Below are 24,724 nucleotides of genomic sequence, written 5' to 3'. Positions count from 1 at the left end.
GCTCTGGCTGCTCTAGTCTCCCTGCTGCCTGGAAGCATTATGGGAAAACTACAGAAAATCAGAAAACATTCCATCTTGAAAAGCACTTATGTTTTATTTCACACTGTTGAGACACGATGAAAACCTGCTGGGTGTCACACTGGGATCCTGTCAACATCCAGACGGCAGCAGACGCACAAATACAAACATCATTGACGCCAGTTTGTTTACAACCACCAGCTTCACACACAAGGACAAACAAACGTCAGTCACAACTCTGGTGAAAGAAAGAAGGTCTGAACAGTGCAGTCAGAAACATTTCAGTCTCAGCTGAAGAATTTTTTTTTCAGTTTTCTTACATTTTGCACACGGACGACAAAAACACAGCTGTTGGGTGTCGCCTGAAGCTTTGTCGTTAGTGTGGATGAAGCTACTGTCAGTGACGAAGAGTTAGCGACACATTCATTCACTTCTACTTTCTGAGACATCAAAATAACAATAATAAGGCCAGTAGAAATATTTTCTAAAACTGGGGGGGAAGAAAATTACACCAAAACATTTTTATTTAATACTTTGTGCTGAACATCTGTAGTATTTTAGCTGCAGTTACAGGAGGAACTGCTATGAAAAAACTCACACCGACAGCGTGGACTCAAAATTTGGAGACAAGGACTCATTTTTTAAATTTTTCTTTGTTAGAAATAACTTGGTAAAAACTGACAGCAATATTACTTTTAGTACCGTCATAAGGACGTGACCCAGACTTGGGAAACAGGGACTCGACTCTGACTTTGTGGTACAGTATTAATATTTGACAGCTTTTTGATCTACATTTGATGAAATGCGGTTAAATTCTTTAAGTAATTTTTCTCAATAAGTACAACCAAAAATATTAAAAATAAAACAAAAAAGGTTAAATGTTTTTTAAATGGTAATTTTATTTTTTTACTTTTCATGTATTAATATAAACTTTTTACACAAATCGTTTGTGTAGCAGCTCGTGTTACACGATAGCCAATCACGTTTAACCTTCTCTTGGTCATTTGGTCTAATATATGCCGGAAGGGGCGGGGCTTGTTATTTAAATTACCGGCTGTATTGATTCACTACCAGGACAAAAAGTACTTCAAAAGCATTTTTGATCTGCTGATTACTTAAAGCACGCAGTGATTTATATTCCAATAATAATACCTGTATTTATGTACATATTATTACATACTCCCAAAATAAATCTAAATAAATCCTCCAACGACAACACAAGAACACAGACAAGTAAAATATACCAAACACGTGAACCAAAAACAAAAAAAAAACATTCAAAATAACATTCATAGTATTTAAATAAAAAAATAACCTTCTGTCAACATGCATTTTAAAAACATTTATCAGACTTTTTTTTTTTTTTTTTACAGCTTCAAGACCAAATTGTTTCCAGATAAAAAATTTAAAACAGAATCAAAACTGGTTCTTAGCAGATTCTGTTGCATTTTACCTCCCAAACAATGTGCGCTTGTTTTCCTTCATTAATACTTTGATTATTCTAAAATTTATGGTGGTATAATAAAGGCAGCATTTTAGGAGTCTGCAGATTCTGCTGGTGAAACTTTTAATAAGTCGAGTTACACAATAATGTGTCAACAAATTTAGAAATTTTGTTGCTTGATTCGACAAAGAAGTGGACCCTGAAACTGAATCACAAAGTTACTGCAGTTTGCTCACTTAACCATAGTTCTCTCTAGCGTGGTAACAGTGTAACGGGCCATTACGCTGCTGCCTGAAATAATTACGCTGCAATTGGGCTGTTACGTTGTTTTCGAGGGTATGTAGCGGGAAACGTCATTTCTCAACGTTGATTGTGGATCCACTCATAAGCAGCGGATCCACAATTTCTTCATCAACCTCCGTCAAAGCCATTTAAAGATATCAATCATGACTCACCTTTCTGCTGATTAAAGTTGCTAACTGGGACGCTTTTCTATTGTTGAGAGCAAGAAGTGAGAATCATAAACCGTTTCACACCAGACTGTTTTTATTCGTTCCTCACGTGCATGGTGCAGCCAACGACGCAGTTCTCTGACATGGACTTGACCATTAATATTTCTCGCTTTGTAAATTGGCGTTACAGCCCCTCATGTAAAGGAAAAAAAACAAAACAATAATAATAATAATAATAATATTCTCCGTGTGTTGTTTTGGGACTGATTAAACATCGCTCCTCCTAATGCTGCATCTCTCTGCAGAGTGAAGCTGGAAAGATCGATTCCGGAATCAATAACTTCAAAGCTAACCGCCGTTTTAAAACCAAGACACCTCTTTCCAAACGTTGTTATACAGATAACAAACTACAACTGACCAAAACCGCTAATTTTCCCCCAAAATGAGATGTCCTCTGTTCTTTATGAATTACATTGATTTTGACATGCAGCTGGTTTTGAGACCGGAGCTTAGGGACTGTCAACAAATTACCACGGCGAAAGAAAATGCTTTGATAAAAACTCAATGTCTCATCTATGGTTGTAGTGCCACCAAATTCACAATGGGAAAATAAACTTTTATATAATTTCAGGAATTTTTTTTTTATTGTAATAAATTTGAATTATTGCTTGTAGTGCAACCAAACTCACATCACATATCAATGAGCTCCCTCTGGTTGTGCTTTGGGTGGGGGGAGAGAGGTTTTGGTCGAAGAATTGACGTTACTGCCTGAGCATTCTTTAATAAAATCTATGATAGAAATGTATATGCAACTGCTTTACTTTCAATAAATGTTGTTGTGACCTCATGATTTGCGAGTTATTGTGAGCTAAAGCGTCTGATTGTCCAATATTCTGGAAACATGGTATGTAAAAGGTAAAAATATAACGTCTAAGTTAATTCCAGAAATATTTGGTATATTTATTTAGATGGACAAAAAAGGTCTTTTCTAAGCGCATAATGCTAACCCCCCCCGATCCCCCCACCGGGGCGCTGCCTAAGTGGCCCCCGAACCCTCAGCTTTTTGAGGTGATTTTTCCATCCCATTACGCTACTAAAAAAAAAAAAAAAAATCCTGATGAGAAGCCTGTTAACTTCATTAAAAAAAAACAGAAATAATAACTAATGTTAATTTTAAAACTACAATGTTTCGCAACCTTGCTACAGGCTCCAGTCATGTTCGCAATTTCAGACCAAAAATCGGTTCATTCTGACGCAAACCATCGCGACTGGAAAATGTGCTCACCAATTTGAGCTAGTGAAAGGAAGTAGAGTAGAAAAGGAGGCCGCTACAGCAGTGCTCACATTTGCTAGCTGTATAATGCATTCAAATTTTACGTCCTGCAAAAAAGTTATTTTTAAAAGTTCTCATTCTTCTGATGTGAATTAACTGTATAAACTGAAATGTGTCAAATCACACACAACTGAAAAAAAAAATGTTAATTTTACAAATCCACTAATAAACTAATCTAATGGTTAGCAATGAATTTTGATCGATCCCGTACAAAATAGTGAATTTTTTATTTTATTTTTGCCCTTTAGGAGAGGAGAGGCGGGGTCAGACAGACTGATTTAAATATACACTCTCTGTGGTCGTGTTCCACATTAGCAGCACAAACAAGTCAGCTGAAATTGGAGTAATTTGAGGCTAATAAACAGTTTGCGGGCACGCACACTGACCGCTAACAAAGTTAGCACTGTCACAATTGAAAGCAAATTTTAAATGAGCTTAAGGTGTTCCAATTTTAGGGTAATTAAATCCAGATCAACGGTGCAGGAGTTACTGCACGTCTCTGTGCAGCCGCTGGTTTCTAAGGGACCAAAAGAAGCTAACTGGCGGCTCGTCTGCAGACTTGCAGCCAATGAAGAAACAGACTGATAGATTCTCAAAAATAAACAGTCTGACGATGAGTTCAGGGCCCCTAAAAAGCCTGGCGGAAAATATTCTCTGGTCAAAAAGATAATAAAAATCTGTTTTATAACTGGCCAGATCAAGAACAGATGGAAATAAAAAAATCATCTTCCAGAAGAAGACCACAGAGGAGTAAACAGTGGACATCACGTGGACTCAGGCGTAACCACGGCAACGCCAATAACCCCCAAATATATACGAACCTGCTGCACCTGTTTCAAGATGGTAAGTTTTGCAAAACAGAGATGGACAGAAATGCTCAGTCTGCATGTAGTGTGACAACTGATTCTGTGCAACAGGAAAACGGCAGCGCGACTGACTGTAGTTAGAAAACAAAATAAAATCAACAAAAGTCAGCTAAACAAAAAAATAATGACTTCAAATCGTGGAGGAGTGAAAACGAGTGCATTGGATTCCTTCCACGCCTGAAAGGGATTTTTTTATTCTTCTGGAAGATGGCACAGAAATGGACCACAGCAAGAACACAGACGTGCTCCTCCGCTGGAATACAAACAAACACACACCTGTCCCGGGACCGCAAGTCCACCCCACCCCAGCTTCAGATCAGGACAGAAAAAACGACGACTGACTCAAAAGAAATACTGACTCTTCTGTTGGAATAGCGCCAACTTAAATGAAGTTTGGTGCCACCTTCAGCTTAGTTAGGAACTACAGGTTTACGATCCTAAAACACATCCGGCAAAATAAGGTCAAAACGGGAGAATGCTCAAAACAACATAATCATTACAAATCAACAGTTGTTAACTTACAGAGGTTTGCACTGCAAACTGTTATCATTAAAAATTAGATTTTCAGAAACTGATCCAACTTGGTACTCAAAATCAATACCTTAAATAAAAATGTTTTTAAAAACAAAAGTAATGAGTTTTATGCACCTCTGGTGGCTAAGTTTGGATTTTCCTCCTGCCTGTAACACTCCAACCACCAGTATGAAGCAAACACTGCAAACTAGCATCTGAAACACCATTATGACACGCCCCCGTGAGGTCACTAACAATAGTATTAGTGCGCAACATCCAACAGCGCTGTCAAATATGAGAAGGTGTTTGACTTTTCTTTTTTGGGGGGGATTTTTTGGCATGGTACATCTGCGTTAGCATGTAGCCCATGACTCAGTTTAAAAGCTAATTTAGCACGGTATGATAAGCACACTAACAAGAACGGCGCTTTTGTATCTCGTCCCAAAGAGATGACTCGTTACTCCGCTTGGCCACAACAATCCCAGCCTGGTTTCACCTCCAAACATGGAGCCCAGTGCACACGGCGATGTCGGTGGATTGGATTGGCCGCACTCAGTGGTCCCAGTTGATGCCACAGCGCACCGCGTATTACGGACTGAGCCTTGTTTTAAGGTGCAGTGTGGATTCAGAGGGTTTGAACTGTCATAATCCAGGAATCTGGCATATAATCTGCTCTCACGTCCCAATGGAACCAACCGAACAGCGCTCCAGTGCAAAGCTCATCCTACAGGAAATAAAGCCTGGATACTTATGCGAGCATACTTGGTGGAGCATGTGGCAGGCATAAGCCCCTCCTCCTCTGTTGAGTGACAGTCTGTTGGGGCTCTTCCGCCGACTGAGTTCAGTCTCTGGACTGGTAGAACAAGATGTAACCTGACTCAGAGTTCTTGGAAATGTCCGACGTCAACCCGTAGAACTCTTCAATCGCCTGAGCGTCGATTTTCTAGAAGAAGAACAAGACGGCAAGATATGTTAGATTACTGAAAGTCGTCGTTTCAACCCTCCGAGCCACACAACCCAACAAAGGGACAAGAAATGTTTACCAAAAATTACATTTTTAGAAATTACAAGTTAACAGTCAGAAATATCAAATTTCTGATTGTATCTGAACTAATGATGTGTAGCAAACACTTCCATCAGAGAAAATACTCAAATATAACTCTAAAATAGCACTACTTCAAAGCTACTTACTTGGGAATTCTTTTTTTTTTTTTTGGGAAAATAAATAAAAGAAATTCAGCTTCTTTCCACTTCCTGTTTGATTTATGACATTGTAACTGTGTGAGATATCATACATAAGATATTTAGTCATGATAGTGAGCTTTTTCACAGAGGTGAAACCGTTTGCACAAGTATTTAAAAAAAAAAAAAAAAAAAAAAATCACAAGTGAGGCCGAGCTGTAGTAGGATTCGTTCAATTACTCTGCTGTTTTCATTAAACAATATAAATTACACAACATAATTCTTTATTTCACCATTATATGGTTAAACTATATATTTTCATTTTTTATTCACACAGCCTAACAAAACAATCAAAAATAATTCTCCACTCGCCCCACAACAGGAAAAATAAACACAAACTAATATGAACATATGACACCAAATCCACCTTTAATCCTCGTTACTAATCTGCATTTAAAATCAAGTATTCTGACAATATTCTGCTACAAAACTGCTACATACAAAAGATAAACAATCAGAAGTGTGTGAAAGGAGAAGTAGAGCTCATAAGACAGCAGCGTGCACGAAGCGTGACTGTTTCTGCTCTGCAAACTCAGCGGAATCTTCCAGATTTGGAGCGGTTTCTGTCAGAGACCAGATGTTGGACCGGGCCTCCCCCAGCGCCCGCCATAGTGGAATAACGACACTGATGGTGGGACGTTTTCCACATCAGACCTCCACAAGTGCACACACGCTTTTACGCACACATCGCTCACTGCCAGCCCATTTACATTTAAATTCATCTTCATCCGGAAAACGTTTACAGAAAAGCCAAAAACACCACGTGTGACGGCGCTAAAATCCAGCCGTCACTAAACGGCAGCCAGCAGACGGCAGTGAAATGATGCAGTAGAATTTATTTATTTTTTTGGCTCATTGTCACACTCAAACACCCAGTGATGAAATCCACCAGTCTTCACTCCGCTGACCGCGCGCTCGTCTTTAAAAGAAGAAAACACGATGTCGCCTTCAGTGTCGCAACTAACAGTTCATCACTAGAAGCAGAATTTTTTTTTTTCTCCCCAAACCTGGTTCACAGGAAGTATCAAAATAAAACACAGAATTTTTTTGGACAACTAACATCTACGCACTTCCTGTGACACACATTTGAAGAAAACCTGGACACTGTCACACGCTAATGTTAAGCAATAAATAAAATAAAATTTTAAAGCCTTTTAACCTGTCAATAACCATTTTCAATTAATCAGCTTCTGATGCTTTCAGAAAATATTTTGGCAGATTAAAAAGCCTCATCGTAAATAAATAGAGCGAACACAAGCATAGTAGAGAAGCTTGAATCTTCGACTGGACTGGGTTGCTTAACGCGAGGACGTTTCGCTTCAAATCACAGAAGCTTCCTCAGCTAAAATTCTTGCTCTGGTAGTCTGACTTCTGTCTTGACTCTTGTAGAGAAGAATAACAGAAGCCACAAAAGCTGGAGTTTTAAACCTAACCAAACCCCTCCTACCGAGAGGCAGACTGTTATAGGCTGGTGACTAAACAATAGCTCTAATTAGCACCTATTGTGCTCTAGTTAGCACCCTCCTAATGACAGGGCAGCTATTCCTCCTAATGATGGGACGGACACCTCTCCTGCCGGCTTCCTTGACGACTCTCCTTATGACATGAATGACTCATTACCATGAACAAATGACGTCACCGACAGGCGTGGAAAAACTCACGCATGCGCACGAGGGTTCAAGCATGTCTGACGTAAAAACATATGAATGAAATCCATATAGTTTTTGAAAAAATAAAAAGGACCTATACTTTATGGACAGCCCTCGTAATTTAAGGCTTAATTCACCCAGGACGTCGTGTGAGAACAGAGAAGATTCAGAAGAGGCCGGCATGAGGACTTTATATGGACATTCCACTGTTTAAGGACATTTTGTAATGAAAGACGTGCATGCAAATTCGCCAAGTCGTTTCCGTGATGACTCGGCGAATCTGTGTGCGCCGCGACAGAAAAAACACCTCCGTGTTGAAAACCATTTGTAAAATTCAGGCGGCTTTTGATGGCTTTCAACAAGTGAGTAACTGAGAAATTGTTTAACAGCTTGGGCATGTTCCAACTTGCACGTTAAGGTTTCCAACGGAGGTGTTTTTCCTGTCGCGACCACCCGCGGTCGGGTCCAGCCCGACATGCAACTCTGCCCGCACGTTCTTTCATTACAAAATGTCCATTAACAATGGAATGTCCGAATAAACTCCTCATGCCGACTTCTTCTGAAAGTTCTCTGTTCTCTGACAACTTACTGGGTCAACAGAGCCTGAAATGTGGAAGTTTTCAACTTGAAACGGCGAGACGCTGCTGCCTCGGAGCGCAGATCGCCGTCAGGCGCCGTGGGCCGTCCTTAAAGCGACACTACAAGACCAAAATCTCTCATCAGCCGTTAAAATTTTTACAGAAAACCAGCTGAATTTATCGAATGGTGTCTACTCAGTTGTGCCTTACAGTTTTTGAAAAAATTTTTATCAAACAAAGCAGCAGTCTCTGAGCCATTCCTAAACAATGAAAAGACAATCGACGAGAGGGTGGGCCACTCCTCACTCAAAGACTGCCCACAGGCGAATGACGTAACCGACAGGCGTGAAAAAAACTCTCGCATGCCCACAAGGGTTCAAGCATGTAATCACACGTGATTCAAATCCATATGGTTTTTGAAAAAAATAATAAGGTCGGATAATTTTATCACAGACCTCGTATATATATATATATATATATATATATATATATATATATATATTTTAGGGATGTGAATCATACAAAAACTCACCATTCAATTCTATTCCAATTCTTGGGGTGGCGATTCGATTCAGAATCGATTTTCAATTCAAAGAGCTCTGAGAAATAGTTATATTACTTAAAAAAATGTTTATGTTTAAGAAAATGCAGCTTTACAAGGTTAACCAAGTGATTCTAGATGTAAATTTACTTATGTGCTTTGCTCGTTCGGAGTTGGCTGGAAGTTTAGCGAAGCGCTGGTCAGTAGTCAGCAGATACCGCTGCTCCCCTCATTTAGCTCTGGGTGATGGCGTAGCATGTGGGCTTACGGATTTGAAGTATTTCCAAGTACTTGACTTTCATTTTGCAGATTTTGCACACTACATAAGTCATGTCAAGCTCCTTCTTACGCAGCAAATAATAAAATCCAAACATTTGCCTTCAGCAAAGATGGTGCTGGCTGAATTAGCCACTGAACTCTGCAACTCACGAGTGTTTCAAGCACGCCGGACAACCACACCCCCCTCGCGGGGACACTGTAGTACGGAAGCCGTTGCCTGACAAACAGTACATGCAGTGAATTCTTGGACATTTTGGATAAATAAGAATCGCGATTCGGACGTGAATCGATTTTTTCTGACACCCCTTATATATATATATATATATATATATATATATATATATATATATATATATATATATATATATATATATATATATATATATATATATATATATATATATATATATAAAACTGTTTGAATGAGAAGTGGGATGACTAATGTTTTATATATTACTAAATCTGAATGTTTGGAGAGGAAAACGATGACACCAGCTGACCTTCAGCGTCTTTTTTTCCCCCCCAGTCTGTCTTGTATCCTTCCATCTCTCCTAAGTGGACCCTTTCAACACATTTCTGTCTAAATCACTCCTGCAGACTCCCGCGTCCTCCTCTGTCAGTCCACCTTTGCCTCGATTCTTTCTGCATGTCTCTGCGTTATCTTAACATCAGAAAAACATTTAACTCCTCCTGATTTAAAGGAAAAACAGGTATCTGGGCGAGGCGCGCACACACACACACACACACACACACACACACACACACACACTCTTATCGGAATTTGAAATGCTGGCATTTCAAATTCCTGTTTGGGGCCTCGTGTGGAGAGCGGAGAGGGATTTTAAAGTTTTCCCCACGGCCTCGTCCAAAAACAGTAATCTGAACTCTTTCTGTACACGAGCAACCTTCAGGCTCCGGTTTGAAAACCAAACCCAACATTAAAAATTCTCACCTCGACAATGTCGTCATCAAACAGCAACCAGAAGCCGTGACTCTTGACGATGGTGATGTAGTGTCCGCGGTTTGGACCGCTGCAACGTAGACAGGAGGGATGTTAGAAAACTGTCCATCGATGTCAATCAGCACTGAGAATAACGTCATCGATTCTCTGAGGCAACTCTAAAATCTGCAGATACTCAATTTATTAAGACCTACCTGCCACAGTGCACGACGACGGCCACCAGGTCGTACATGCGGTCAGGGTTGGTGGCATCCCCAGACGTGTTGAAGAGGCGGAGCTCCAGGGGGAAGACGACTCGATAGGACAGTTTGGTGTAGCGGTGCAGCTGGTCCATGTATTTAAAGCGCTTCAGGTGAAGGGCGAGGATCATCGGGAGCTTCTTTACCCTCATCCTGACGACGTCAGAAAGAGAGACGAGAGGGGAGATTACGACTTTAATAATCAATTTATGTACATTAAAATTTGGTCTTTGAAAGTCAAAACTAAAGTCTGGTGATCTGATTTAAGACCAACTTAAAAAGATTTTAAAGTAATCTGATAGCGACTTTGTTCAACCTCAGCTCAGTCAAATATATTTGGGTTTTTGACGGCCAGGTGTGTAAAACAAGAACGCAAACTATTACAAACCAGCTGTAAGTCATAATGTGACAAATAGTGACCAGCACATTCAGGTCAATATTAAATCAAATCAATTTTATTTATACAGCGCCAAATCACAACAAACAGTTGCCCCAAGGCGCTTTATATTGTAAGGCAATAATTACAGAAAAACCCCAACGGTCAAAACGACCCCCTGTGAGCAAGCACTTGGCGACAGTGGGAAGGGAAAACTCCCTTTTAACAGGAAGAAACCTCCAGCAGAACCAGGCTCAGGGAGGGGCAGTCTTCTGCTGGGACTGGTTGGGGCTGAGGGAGAGAACCAGGAAAAAGACATGCTGTGGAGGGGAGCAGAGATCAATCACTAATGATTAAATGCAGAGTGGTGCATACAGAGCAAAAAGAGAAAGAAACACTCGGTGCATCATGGGAACCCCCCAGCAGTCTACGTCTATAGCAGCATAACTAAGGGATGGTTCAGGGTCACCTGATCCAGCCCTAACTATAAGCTTTAGCAAAAAGGAAAGTTTTAAGCTTAATCTTAAAAGTAGAGAGGGTGTCTGTCTCCCTGATCTGAATTGGGAGCTGGTTCCAGAGGAGAGGAGCCTGAAAGCTGAAGGCTCTGCCTCCCATTCTACTCTTACAAACCCTAGGAACTACAAGTAAACCTGCAGTCTGAGAGCGAAGCGCTCTATTGGGGTGATATGGTACTATGAGGTCCCTAAGATAAGATGGGACCTGATTATTCAAAACCTTATAAGTAAGAAGAAGAATTTTAAATTCTATTCTAGAATTAACAGGAAGCCAATGAAGAGAGGCCAATATGGGTGAGATATGCTCTCTCCTTCTAGTCCCTGTCAGTACTCTAGCTGCAGCATTTTGAATTAACTGAAGGCTTTTCAGGGAACTTTTAGGACAACCTGATAATAATGAATTACAATAGTCCAGCCTAGAGGAAATAAATGCATGAATTTGTTTTTCAGCATCACTCTGAGACAAGACCTTTCTAATTGTAGAGATATTGCGCAAATGCAAAAAAGCAGTCCTACATATTTGTTTAATATGCGCATTGAATGACATATCCTGATCAAAAATTACTCCAAGATTTCTCACAGTATTACTAGAGGTCAGGGTAATGCCATCCAGAGTAAGGATCTGGTTATACACCATGTTTCTAAGATTTGTGGGGCCAAGTACAATAACTTCAGTTTTACCTGAGTTAAAAGCAGGAAATTAGAGGTCATCCATGTCTTAAGACAATCCTGCAGTTTAGCTAATTGGTGTGTGTCCTCTGGCTTCATGGATAGATAAAGCTGGGTATCATCTGCTTAACAATGAAAATTTAAGCAATGCTGTCTAATAATACTGCCTAAGGGAAGCATGTATAAAGTGAATAAAATTGGTCCTAGCACAGAACCTTGTGGAACTCCATAATTAAACTTAGTCTGTGAAGAAGATTCCCCATTTACATGAACAAACTGTAATCTATTAGATAAATATGATTCAAACCACCGCAGCGCAGTTCCTTTAATACCTATGGCATGCTCTAATCTCTGTAATAAAATTTTATGGTCAGCAGTATCAAAAGCTGCACTGAGGTCTAACAGAACAAGCACAGAGATGAGTCCACTGTCTGAGGCCATAAGAAGATCATTTGTAACCTTCACTAATGCTGTTTCTGTACTATGATGAATTCTAAACCCTGACTGAAACTCTTCAAATAGACCATTCCTCTGCAGATGATCAGTTAGCTGTTTTACAACTACCCTTTCAAGAATTTTTGAGAGAAAAGGAAGGTTGGAGATTGGCCTATAATTAGCTAAGATAGCTGGGTCAAGTGATGGTTTTTTAAGTAATGGTTTAATTACTGCCACCTTAAAAGCCTGTGGTACATAGCCAACTAATAAAGATAGATTGATCATATTTAAGATCGAAGCATTAATTAATGGTAGGGCTTCCTTGAGCAGCCTGGTAGGAATGGGGTCTAATAGACATGTTGATGGGTTGGAGGAAGTAACTAATGAAAATAACTCAGACAGAACAATCGGAGAGAAAGAGTCTAACCAAATACCGGCATCACTGAAAGCAGCCAAAGAGAACGATATGTCTTTGGGATGGTTATGAGTAATTTTTTCTCTAATAGTTAAAATTTTATTAGCAAAGAAAGTCATGAAATCATTACTAGTTAAAGTTAAAGGAATACTCGGCTCAATAGAGCTCTGACTCTTTGTCAGCCTGGCTACAGTGCTGAAAAGAAACTCGGGGTTGTTCTTATTTTCTTCAATTAGTGATGAGTAGTAAGATGTCCTAGCTTTACGGAGGGCTTTTTTATAGCGCAACAGACTTTTTCCAAGCTAAGTGAAGATCTTCTAAATTAGTGAGACGCCATTTCCTCTCCAGCTTACGGGTTATCTGCTTTAAGCTGCAAGTTTGTGAGTTATACCACGGAGTCAGGCACTTCTGATTTAAAGCTCTCTTTTTCAGAGGAGCTACAGCATCCAAAGTTGTCCTCAATGAGGATATAAAACTATTGACGAGATAATCTATCTCACTCACAGAGTTTAGGTAGCTACTCTGCCCTGTGTTGGTATATGGCATTGGAGAACATAAAGAAGGAATCACATCCTTAAACCTAGTTACAGCGCTTTCTGAAAGACTTCTACTGTAATGAAACTTATTCCCCACTGCTGGGTAGTCCATCAGAGTAAATGTAAATGTTATTAAGAAATGATCAGACAGAAGGGGGTTTTCAGGGAATACTGTTAAGTCTTCAATTTCCATACCATAAGTCAGAACAAGATCTAAGATATGATTAAAGTGGTGGGTGGACTCATTTACATTTTGAGCAAAGCCAATTGAGTCTAATAATAGATTAAATGCAGTGTTGAGGCTGTCATTCTCAGCATCTGTGTGGATGTTAAAATCGCCCACTATAATTATCTTATCTGAGCTAAGCACTAAGTCAGACAAAAGGTCCAAAAATTCACAGAGAAACTCACAGTAACGACCAGGTGGACGATAGATAACAACAAATAAAACTGGTTTTTGGGACTTCCAATTTGGATGGACAAGACTAAGAGTCAAGCTTTCAAATGAATTAAAGCTCTGTCTGGGTTTTTGATTAATTAATAAGCTGGAGTGGAAGATTGCTGCTAATCCTCTGCCTCGGCCCGTGCTACAAGCATTCTGACAGTTAGTGTGATGCGGGAGTGTGATGCGGGAGTGTTGACTCATTTAAACTAACATATTCATCCTGCTGTAACCAGGTTTCTGTAAGGCAGAAAAAATCAATATGTTGATCAATTATTATATCATTTACTAACAGGGACTTAGAAGAGAGAGATCTAATGTTTAATAAACCACATTTAACCGTTTTAGTCTGTGGTGCAGTTGAAGGTGCTATATTATTTTTTTCTTTTTGAATTTTTATGCTTAAATAGATTTTTGCTGGTTATTGGTGGTCTGGGAGCAGGCACCGTCTCTATGGGGATGGGGTAATGAGGGGACGGCAGGGGGAGAGAAGCTGCAGAGAGGTGTATAAGACTACAACTCTGCTTCCTGGTCCCAACCCTGGATAGTCACAGTTTGGAGGATTTAAGAAAATTGGCCAGATTTCTAGAAATGAGAGCTGCTCCATCCAAAGTGGGATGGATGCCGTCTCTCCTAACAAGACCAGGTTTTCCCCAGAAGCTTTGCCAATTATCTATGAAGCCCACCTCATTTTTGGACACCACTCAGACAGCCAGCAATTCAGGGAGAACATGCGGCTAAACATGTCACTCCCGGTCCAATTAGGGAGGGGCCCAGAGAAAACTACAGAGTCCGACATTGTTTTTGCAAAGTTACACACCGATTCAATGTTAATTTTAGTGACCTCCGATTGGCGTAACCGGGTGTCATTAAGTAAGTAAGTAAGTAAGTAAACTTTATTTATATAGCGCTTTTCACAGACAGGGGTCACAAATCACTTTACAAGGTAAAACAATAAAAATATACAGTAAAACACTCAGTACTAAAAGATTATTGGCCATGAAAAGCCTGTTTAAAAAGTAGAGTCTTTAGTTGCTTTTTGAACATCTCAACAGAGTCCAGGGATCGCAGGGACGGAGGGAGTTCGTTCCAGAGACGAGGCGCTACGGCTTTAAAAGATCGGTCTCCTTGAGTTTTAAAGGAGGTTCAAGGAACCATCAACAGGTTCTGACCTAAAGATCTGAGGCTGCGGGCTGAGGTGTAAGGCTGAATCAAGTCAGCAATGTAATCAGGAGCCTGACCATGTAGTGCTCTGAAAGTCAAAACCAAGATTTTAAAATTAATTCTGGAGGCAACAGGGAGCCAGTGGAGGGATTCCAAGATAGGCGTGATGTGGGCTCTCCTGTTGGTGCAGGTCAGAAGCCTCGCAGCAGAGTTCTGGACATACTGCAACCGATTTATCTCCTTCTTACCCAGGCAAGTGAACAGGCTGTTGCAATAGTCCAACCGCCGACGTGAATTACAATCTTACCAAATTTACGCTTAGCCTTATCCAGCAGTTTCAAATTTCCTTCAATGTCGCCTGCTCTGGCCCCCGGAAGACAACTGACTATGGTTGCTGGTGTCGCTAACTTCATATTTCTCAAAACAGAGTCGCCAATAACCAGAGTTTGTTCCTCGGCGGGTGTGTCGCCAAGTGGGGAAAAACGGTTAGAGATGTGAACGGGTTGGCAGTGTACACGGGGCTTCTGTTTAGGACTACGCTTCCTCCTCACAGTCACCCAGTCGACCTGTTTTCCCGGCTGCTCGGGATCTGCTGGAGGGGAACTAACGGTGGCTAAGCTACCTTGGTCTGCACCGACTACAGGGGCCTGGCTAGCTGTAGGATTTTCCAAGGTGCGGAGCCGAGTCTCCAATTCGCCCAGCCTGGCCTCCAAAGCTACGAATAAGCTACACTTATTACAAGTACCATTACTGCTAAAGGAGGCCGAGGAATAACTAAAACATTTCACACCCAGAGCAGAAAAGTGCGGGAGAGACAGGAGAAGCCGCCATGCTAAACCGGCTAAGAGCTAGTAGCTGCGCTAAGCTAGCGGATTCCTAAAAACACACAAAGTGAATAATGTGTAAATAATTTAGAGGTGATTCAGCAGAGGGAGTGCTTTAGTTAAGGCACGTGAAGATTACACTGTGAAACAAATCGTTATCTAGTTAACTAGATCAATCTAACTGCGCAGATTAAACAGCTAACAGATACAGCAAAACACCGCTGTGCTCCGGAACAGGAAGTGATACAATACCGCAGTGAGAGCCAACCACCAGTGACCAGTATTAAGACAAAAAGTGGTTTTCCTCGATGTTAGTAGTAGTAGTTGTTAGCAGACGTGAAAACAGAAGTCCTATACGGGCTCTGAGGCCCGTTGGTACCGGCGCTTATTCCTGGGTTCCGTCTCGTGAAGGTGATGACAGAGTCTACGACTCCCCCTCGATGGAACGCCTGTCTGAAGCAGGTTATTTCCCCAACCAAGGCTGGTACCCAATTCCAGGTGGGTGGACTGGAGCAATGCAGATGAAGTGTTTTGTCCAAGTGACCAGGAATCAAACTGAGGTCTACATACTGGCAGCCCAACTCCATGATCCACTGAGCTACCTGCTACTCAAGTACTGCATCTGTATTAGTAAACTGTACTTAAACTACCACACACCCTTCTGCTGAATAATTAGTAGATACCCCATGTGTCTTTGAGAATTTTAGCACTTCATGTATATGATGTTAATCCTCCACAGCTCAAAAATAAAAAGTCATAATATAATTTTTTGTTTGTTAGTTTTTTTTTTAATCCAGCTACCAAACAGAAGCAGGACCATCTTTCCCACCTTTTCTGGGCTTCCTGTTTGCTGCGGCACTGCTCACAGTAGTACTTGTATTCACTACATAACGTCTCAGTGTTGCTGAAGCCTCTGTTGAGTAGCAAACAGACAGAATGAGTAAAACTCAGCAGGATTCAACGAAAAGCTGGAGAGGGGCGGAGCGACATGTTTTGGGTAACCGTGCTGTTCACCTCAGACAGTGTGTGATGGACGTGTTCTGCTCCACATCCACCGACAGATCCAAAAAGTCCTCATCTTTGCTGCTCACCTGCAGCACAAACACATTTCACATGCGGGGAAGAGATTCTGTCATTCCCGTAGGAGAGCAGGAATAAAGAAAAAAAGTTACTTATCGAGCTCATTAATGACAATAATCTGACACTTACAGCTTCACAGTTGAGGCAGCGTGTCTCGTTGGTCAGTGTGCCCTGGAAGATTTCATGGACCCAAGTCTGTTGCGTCTCCTTCCCTCCTTCGCCGTCTCCTCCCTCTCCTCCTCCGTTCTGCACCAGTTTTCCATTCTGCTGTCGTTCCTGACTCTTTTCCTCCTGCAGCAGGTCTGCGATGGTGTTGAGGAGGTAGTTGAGGAATTCGTGAGCATCCTGCTGCATGTAGTTGTCAAACAACTCTAACAGGGAAAAAAAGAATAATAAAAAAGTCATCAGGATAAAAAGAAACAGCAATTCCGGGTCACTGAAAAAACACATTTCTCTTCATCGGATCCTGATGAATCCAACAACCTGCATTGTTCCAGCAATCAGTGAGGCGATGTTGCTATTTTATTAAATTTTATTCTTATTGTATTCCTGTCAATTATTTTAAAGTACAAGTTCAAATTCTCACATCATAAACATGTCCAGAAAAATTTCGTGAACCCAAGTTAGGATGATCTAGATCTTATAAAAATGTCCACATTTTTGAGGGACTCAAAGGAAATTTTAAAAACATCTAGAACCTGGGACCTGGCATCGGCCCAGATGATCATGCAGAAAAGCCTAAGAAGGACAACACCCCATCTTATAAATAAATCTCACATCACTTGGTGACATACTGCCAGAAATAGTATAAATAATTAAAAAGCTTTGCTTGAGCTGCTGCCCCCGCGACCTGACTCCGGATAAAGCGGAAAAAAATGGATGGATGGATGGATGAAAAGATAATATACTAAATATTTATAGTCTACCACTGCAGAGTTGTAGATTTTTTAAATTTTTTAATGAGTTATACAAGCAAAAAATACAATCAGGGCAAATGTTTGTTTTGTTTTTTAATTAATACACCCACTTCCTTTGTTGGGATGATTAATAAGAATGTATTTTTCAGTGATGTCATTACGTCGACAAGATATTCTGCTACAGAACGGTGTGAGGGAAGATTCTGAGAAACATAATGCCTCTTCTACAAGTTATTGTTAGTTTGCTAGCATAAACGACGGCGCCCTGCAGCACCCATCTGTTAAGCTCATGTTCACAATAAGCAGCAGGTGGACTTGATTACTGAGGAAAGTTTTTCCAGATGGATCAAAAAGCTTCTGGTTGTGCACTGACAGGATCACTCTGGTGCACTTCTGATGAAGAATTATTTGGTCAAATGGTTCATAGTTATGACCTGCAGAACATTCAGCAGCTGCACATTAGTTGGTGACAGGGCTCAGCAAATCTGCTGCTGGAGGTCATGTTTTCAATGTGTTGCAACCACAGTTGATTAGTTAAGCTTTGATTTGATAATTAGCAGTGGCACAGCAGGTGATCTCCAGGAGCAGACTTGATGACCCCTAGTTCAAAATGACCTTCCCAAGTCACTCCTTAGCAGGAGCAAAACAAAACCTCACGACAGGGAAAAACGAGACAAGAGCAGAACGTGCTGTGAAAAACAGAATCTGCAGCTTTTTACTCAAGGAAACAATCAAATCAGCAGCTTTCTCTGATGATCTGAGATGAGGAGAAGACGTCCTAAGAGTCTCAGCCCCTAAACAGCTAATCCCTGCTTCAGGCCTAAAACCTGGCAGAAGACATCATTTGGAGACATCAGGTAAAAGCTGCAGAGGCGCAAAGACAGAAGGAGAAGTGGAATAGAACAAAATCAGTATTGTTGGGAAGGAGGCTCAGAACCAATTAAGATAGTCTTCTTTTTCTACTCCAGGATTTGGACGATTTTACTTCCTCAGATGTGAGCCTGGCATCCTCTTTTCTAAGCACTTGTCCTCTGCTCTCCGCCTCCCTCCATTTTATCCCTTCTTGCCCCATCAATCCTCGTCATTAGCTCAGTGAAAGAGCATCGGCTTTACAGAGTTAAGTGATGAGAGATCATTTCAGATTTCTGAAGAAACAGCTGGTGCTGCAAACATCCCCTGCTGCACAGGAAGTCATGAGTTTCACATTTTCTGACAGAAGCAGCTGCTTCACTTTCTCATAGGAAGAAAAAAAAATCCCAAATATTACTCATTATAACAAATTATTGACTGATGGTTCAATATCACTAAAATGAAGATCACAGAGGTCATGTTTAGCTGAAAACACGTGTGTCCTTCAACCATCATTGAAAACATTGCACTTTATAGGTTATCGATCTACTGCAATCCCAAGAGTGTTACTACAGTTACTTAGAAAAGTTACTTCATTAGTTACTTTTTACAGTAACTTCATAAGCAGCTGCCAAAAACTTATTAGTTTTATAAGTAATGTAACTAATAAGGTGACTAGCAATCTAACTTGGTTACTTTTAAGACTGAGTACTCAGATAAGTAACTATTAGTTACTTTGCTGATTACTTAATCTTAAGAGTAATCAAGTTAGATTACTAGTTACATTATTTATCAGTTACAAGTTGTCAGCAGCTGCTAATTAACTGCATGAAGTAACAAAAAAAAACTAAAGTAACTGCATAAAGTAACAAAAAAACAAAAACTGCATAAAAGTAACTAAAAAAAACAAAAACTGCATAAAGTAACTAAAAGTAACTTTTCAAAGTAACTGTGACAACACTGAATCTCAGACCGCACATTTTTTTTATAAATACTGTAAAAATTATTATTTGCCTAGTAGAAGATAAGTAAAGCCGTTAAAAACATCAACATAAAATCAAAACAAACGGTAGTTCAAATAATTGACTTAAAAAATATATTTGACCTTTACCACCAAAAATGACAAAATATGCCCCCCCATGAGGAAAATATGCATTTCTTTACCAATATGGTAACAGATTGCTGATACATACACACCAAATCATCCAAAAGAAATTACAACCTTTTAAAAAAAAATAAAAATAAAACATGATGTAGCTTTTCTGAGGTAAAATTCAAAGTGTTCTGTTAAAAATTTGGTTCCTAACGGAGCTACAGCGGTCTAAAGGTTGGAGCAGGATTTGGACTGAGACATCAGTTGGGGTTTTGGCCAATTCAAACTAATTTTGTCTTTTTGCTCAGACAGAAGGTTTCTGTTGAACAGACGACTTTTCCTTCACTCCCACTGAGTTATATATATATATATATATATATATATATATATATATATATATATATATATATATATATAAAAACACGTTATCATTTGGTCGTTACCATTTTCTTTTCTCAGTCGTGAAATAAATTTCTTGGGAGGAATGACGCCGACTTTTTTCTTCTGTGTGGCGATGCTGTTGAACAGGTCGGCCAGACAGGTGAGGAGGGATTCTTTTCGACGAGGCTGCACCTGGAGACGGCAACACACATGACCAGAAACAACACACTGCTGCACCAACTTCAACAACAGACAATGACAAGGCAACAAACTGGAACTCAAAATCTCCATCATATACTGACAGAGTGTCTTACACCGACATACTTATTATTCTACAGCAGAACTTGATTCAACATCAGGTAATAAAATATTAATGACAACACCAATTAAATGTGGATGAAACCGAGTCTTTTTCGAGGCCTCAGATGAATGAATGAGCCCGTCAGTCCAATTTGATAAGAAATCAAAAATGATCAATTCTCCCATCTTGTAACTCACCAAATTAAAAGGCCACATAATGTGCACAAATCCTTTCACACATGGTGAACTTTGATGCACCACATCAATCGAAAAAGAAACTCTGTTTTGCCTATGTAATATCCAACAGACGTGGCAGGACCCCTGCTGGAATAATGATGGATTAGATGCAACTGTGCTCATCAGTGAGGGAGAGACAGTTTCTGCAAACAAATATGTATTCAACGGTAGAAGTTTTCAGATTGTTTAACAGCAGTTATGTTCTAAAACTCTAAATAATATGGCCACACTTCCATCCAAACTGCAGATTCATGAGTTCTTCCTTCCAAAGTAGAAGCAATGATCATTTCTGGCCCATTTTCCAGTCTCAGCAGCCAGGCTGCTGCTCAACACCTGGTCAGGTTTACAGCGCTCGTGTTTTCTCTCCACACTTACCTTGTATGCCAGCACCTTCTCTCTGAACGGTCGACAGAAATACAGAGCCTGCAGCACCGAGTTACAGTAGCAGGTGTTGCCGAACTAGGAATGAAAAACACAGAATGAAGGATCAACAACAATTACAATTATTACAGTCACCAAGGCAACCGTTCGGTACATTCTTTAATAAGTGTGCATACTTTTACTGTATATGTGTGTAACACTAATCCGCCTTCTTGTTGCTGGAGGTTTACTACTTGCACACTAAAAAAAAAAAAAAAAAAAAAAAAAATGCTGAAATTCTTAAACATTCACTCAGTCTGGACACACCCTCAAATTAAACTGCACTTTCAGACAAGATCACGGAGTTATTTATATATGGGAGATACACGGCATTTGATTTCACATCCAATATGTGCTTTTAGTTAAACAACTACTGAAGATGAGGGTGTGAGTTAAACAACGAAAATAAAACTGTACAGGCGCAGATATTTTTTTGTCACTCGACAGTGGATTCTCATAATTACACAACACTATCCAGATACAGACAGATTAATATGCTCTCTAGTCTTTAACTTTTAAAATGGGGCCAACTATAACATTCTCACGGGTCCACTAAACTGGAGGGGGTTCAGGTTGGGTTCCATTCTATGGTCTTAAGTTTTTTTTGCTGAAATTTTAGTCTTAGTGCTGAGTTCAGCAATTAACAGTTGTGAAACATGCAGCAGAAAGACTTCAACACACACATCTATCTGATGCTTTTGTTGTGTTCAGAGAACCCATCCAAATAAAGAAGGAGTCTTTCTGGGATATGTTATTTCTGAGGACTGCAGAAGCAGTTGCAAAGTACTGACAGGCCAGAAGGGTGGAAGCCTCTGCTGTGGAAGAGGAAAAGCAGGTGTGGGAGGACTTCAGAGCAACCATGAAAAAGGACTTTTGTTCAGCACAAAGGTGCTTCTGGAGGACTGTGAGGCACCTCAAGAGAGGAAAACAGGGAATCATCCACGCTATATACAGTAAGGATGTGACTCTGTTGACCTCAATTGAGTAGGTAAGCGTGCACTGGAAGGAACACTTTGAGGAACTTCTGCATTAGACTGGAGCAACCTCTACAGTAGAGACAGAGCCGGAAGCTGATGGAGGACCATCATCATCAATTTTCCTGGTGGAAGTCACTGAGGTAGTCAAACAATTCTGCAGTGGAAAGGCCCTGGGAGTTGATGAGATCCGTCCAGAAATGCTGAAGGTTGTGGAGGGACTGTCTTAGATGAGATGTCTCTTCAACATTACATTGAGGTCTGGAACAGTGTCTAAGGAGTGGCAAACTGGGGTGGTGGTCCCAATATTTACAAAAGAGGACCAGAGAGTGTGTGCCAACTACAGGGGCATCACACTACTCAGTCTCTCTGGCAAAGTCTACTCTAGGCTGCTGGAAAAGAGGGTTCAACCAATAGTCGAACCTTGGATTGAAGAACAATGCAGATTCCGTCCTGGCCTTGGAACAACCGACCAGCTCTTCACTTTCACAAGGATCCTGGAGGGAGCCTGGGAGCCCATCCAGTCTACATGTGTTTTGTGGACTTGGAGAAGGCATATGATCAGGTGCTTCGGGGGATGCTGTGGGAGGTGCCACTCGATCCCGAATAAGCAGTGAGTGAGTGAGTGACTTACATTGACCAATCCAAAGTAGTGCTCATTAACGGGAAACTGTTCCGGTCCAATCTCCTTTTCCAAGGCAGAGGCATTGGCGCCCTGAAGAAAAACATTACTAGGATTATCTTCTGAGTCAAGCAAACTTAAATTTCTTGTTCTTATGTCAATTAACCACCATAAACATTTGTTTACTGCATCTGATGTTTTGTCAAGACAAGTTCACGGTGACATGAGAGTTCACAGAACTCAACATTTTTCACATCCTCCTCTGTCTACAAACTAAACAGCTGCAAAGTAAATAAAACGTTCACTGACAGATTAATCAAACATGGGAATAATTATTCGCTTCACAGTGACTCTGATGAGCTGCAGCACAAAGCTGTTCCACTGTTCTGTAAATAGATTTCTCTCACTTCTACATTATCGCTGCATCTAACCATCACAAGGGTTTTGGATTTAAAACCTGCAATGAGTCCTCAACACTGGCAGACCAGTTTTTAAATGTAACCCACATTATACAAAGGTAGCATGACTTTAAAAAAAAAAAAAAAGAACAAATTCTGTTCAATATCCTTTTTAAATGATGCACAGCAGAATACACTGGTCATGGATTTACCTCCATTGATTTTTATTTTATTTAGTTCCAGTGTCACATTGGTTATTGCTTCATTTCTTATTGCATTTCTCTTGGTTGGTTATTAGATGCAGGCTGTAGCAGCAGTCATACTGTGAGATAGTCATGCAAAATGTTAAAACACTGATATGTTCCCAGGCATTCTTTGGTTACCATCCTTGAACCTCTCACACATTATGATGTGGAACCGCCATTTCAGAGCAGCAACCAAAAATATTGCCACATTTCTTTCACAATGCTACTCAGCCATCTGGGACAGACAAATATGCACAGAAGACAGAAAGTACAAGGACCCAGAAGAACTGTAAAAGTATTTCCAAACACTTCTATCCAGTAAACACATGACTCCATAAAGTCTTTCCAGACATTTCTCATCAAAACATGAATGACACCGCCGAGATATTTGTTCAATACTATATATATATATATATATATATATATATATATATATATATATATATATATATATATATATATATATATATAAACACAGTACATATTTCATATTTAAACAGTTTTTCGTGGTGTAGAGTAACTCTGCGGGACCACCCCCAATTTCGCTCTCCCTCCTTACAATGATAATAAAGACTATTCTGTTCTATTCTAGTCTTGATCCAGAAAAATCACACATCCAGACACTCTGGCTCTTCACTCAACTTATCAAGCACCACAATCGGGGTATCGAGGGTAACCTTTCCTCACCGACAAAGGCACCAAAAAACCACTTGCAAGCACGTCCCTACCCAACACTCACTCCATGCAAGCACCAAATCTTTTGAACGCCAAAATTCAATGGAGAAAAAGTCAGACTCTGCACAGGATTCTCAATGCAAATTCTCAGCATATTCCAAAGCGCAGCCCAGCTATAACCAGATCAAAAACCCAACATATGCTGCAACGAAGCAATGCTGATATTCTCTCTTTCCTCATAGAGTAGACAGTGTTGATGGTCGATTTCTTGGGTATGAAGGCAGAAACAGCCCAGATGAGGAGGAATAAATTTCAGCGAAGTGATTCGGGTCCTATCAACCAGTAATGTGAATAAAAATCACACAAAATAATAAGAATAAAACCAGAAAAAGAGTTTATCTGACGCTCAGAACAAATAAACTTTTTCTTTAGATATTCCTTAAACTATTATTTGACTGTCAAAACACAGCATGTTTTATCAATAGACTAAATAATTCCAGCTTTTCACAAGCTCACACCTAAATTTTCACTTGATCTCAACAATGGAGAAAAGACATTTATTTAAATTGCTGTATGACAGAGTTAGCATTAGGCTAGCAAGCTACGCTAGCTTGTTTTGACCGCTTATTCAACCTGCGTCCTCAAATAAACACGTTCAAACCAGGATAATAAACTCTTTAGTCCCTTACACCATATTAAAGTGAACCATTTACAGACCCGCACAGCTGTAGATAATTAACACGCTAACGAACACAACTTTGTGGAAAAAGCTTGTGTTTTTATCATGTTAGCACACATGCTAAGCTAGCTTAGCGTCCAAGCTCCGGACAGAAACTTGACCAAAATCATTGATAAAGGGGAGAAAGAAAACCTGACGTTCGTACCATCGTACAAATCGAGGCGATTTTTCGGACTGTCATCAGTATTTCCATCCGTGCACCGCCATGTTGGTCCGAACCCCGATGTTGAAATAGTCAGAACCGCTGCGGCTGCAGAGTTCCGGGAGAGCCCGCTGCCCCTGGCTGATAGCACTGTCAACCTC

The 24,724-nt window shown here is 40.3% G+C and overlaps 1 protein-coding gene across 1 annotated transcript; it reads right to left on the bottom strand.

Annotated features, from left to right (window-relative positions):
* Nucleotides 1–75: 75 nt before the first annotated feature.
* Nucleotides 76–24,724, bottom strand: usp12b (ubiquitin specific peptidase 12b). The gene is made up of 10 exons (XM_034164969.1): nt 24,567–24,724; nt 22,377–22,457; nt 20,724–20,807; nt 19,874–20,003; nt 16,701–16,942; nt 16,506–16,582; nt 16,321–16,404; nt 10,071–10,268; nt 9,868–9,946; nt 76–5,569 (listed from the first exon to the last, which is right to left on the bottom strand). The coding sequence occupies exons 1-10, from the start codon at nt 24,612–24,614 to the stop codon at nt 5,468–5,470; spliced, it is 1,125 nt and encodes a 374-aa protein (XP_034020860.1). The 5' UTR covers nt 24,615–24,724; the 3' UTR covers nt 76–5,467.

The sequence above is a fragment of the Thalassophryne amazonica genome, chromosome 23 (assembly GCF_902500255.1).
Source record: "Thalassophryne amazonica chromosome 23, fThaAma1.1, whole genome shotgun sequence".
Taxonomy (NCBI): Eukaryota; Metazoa; Chordata; class Actinopteri; order Batrachoidiformes; family Batrachoididae; genus Thalassophryne; species Thalassophryne amazonica.
The sequence above is the reverse complement of the archived record's forward strand: the minus strand, read 5'-3'. Positions and strand labels throughout refer to the sequence as shown.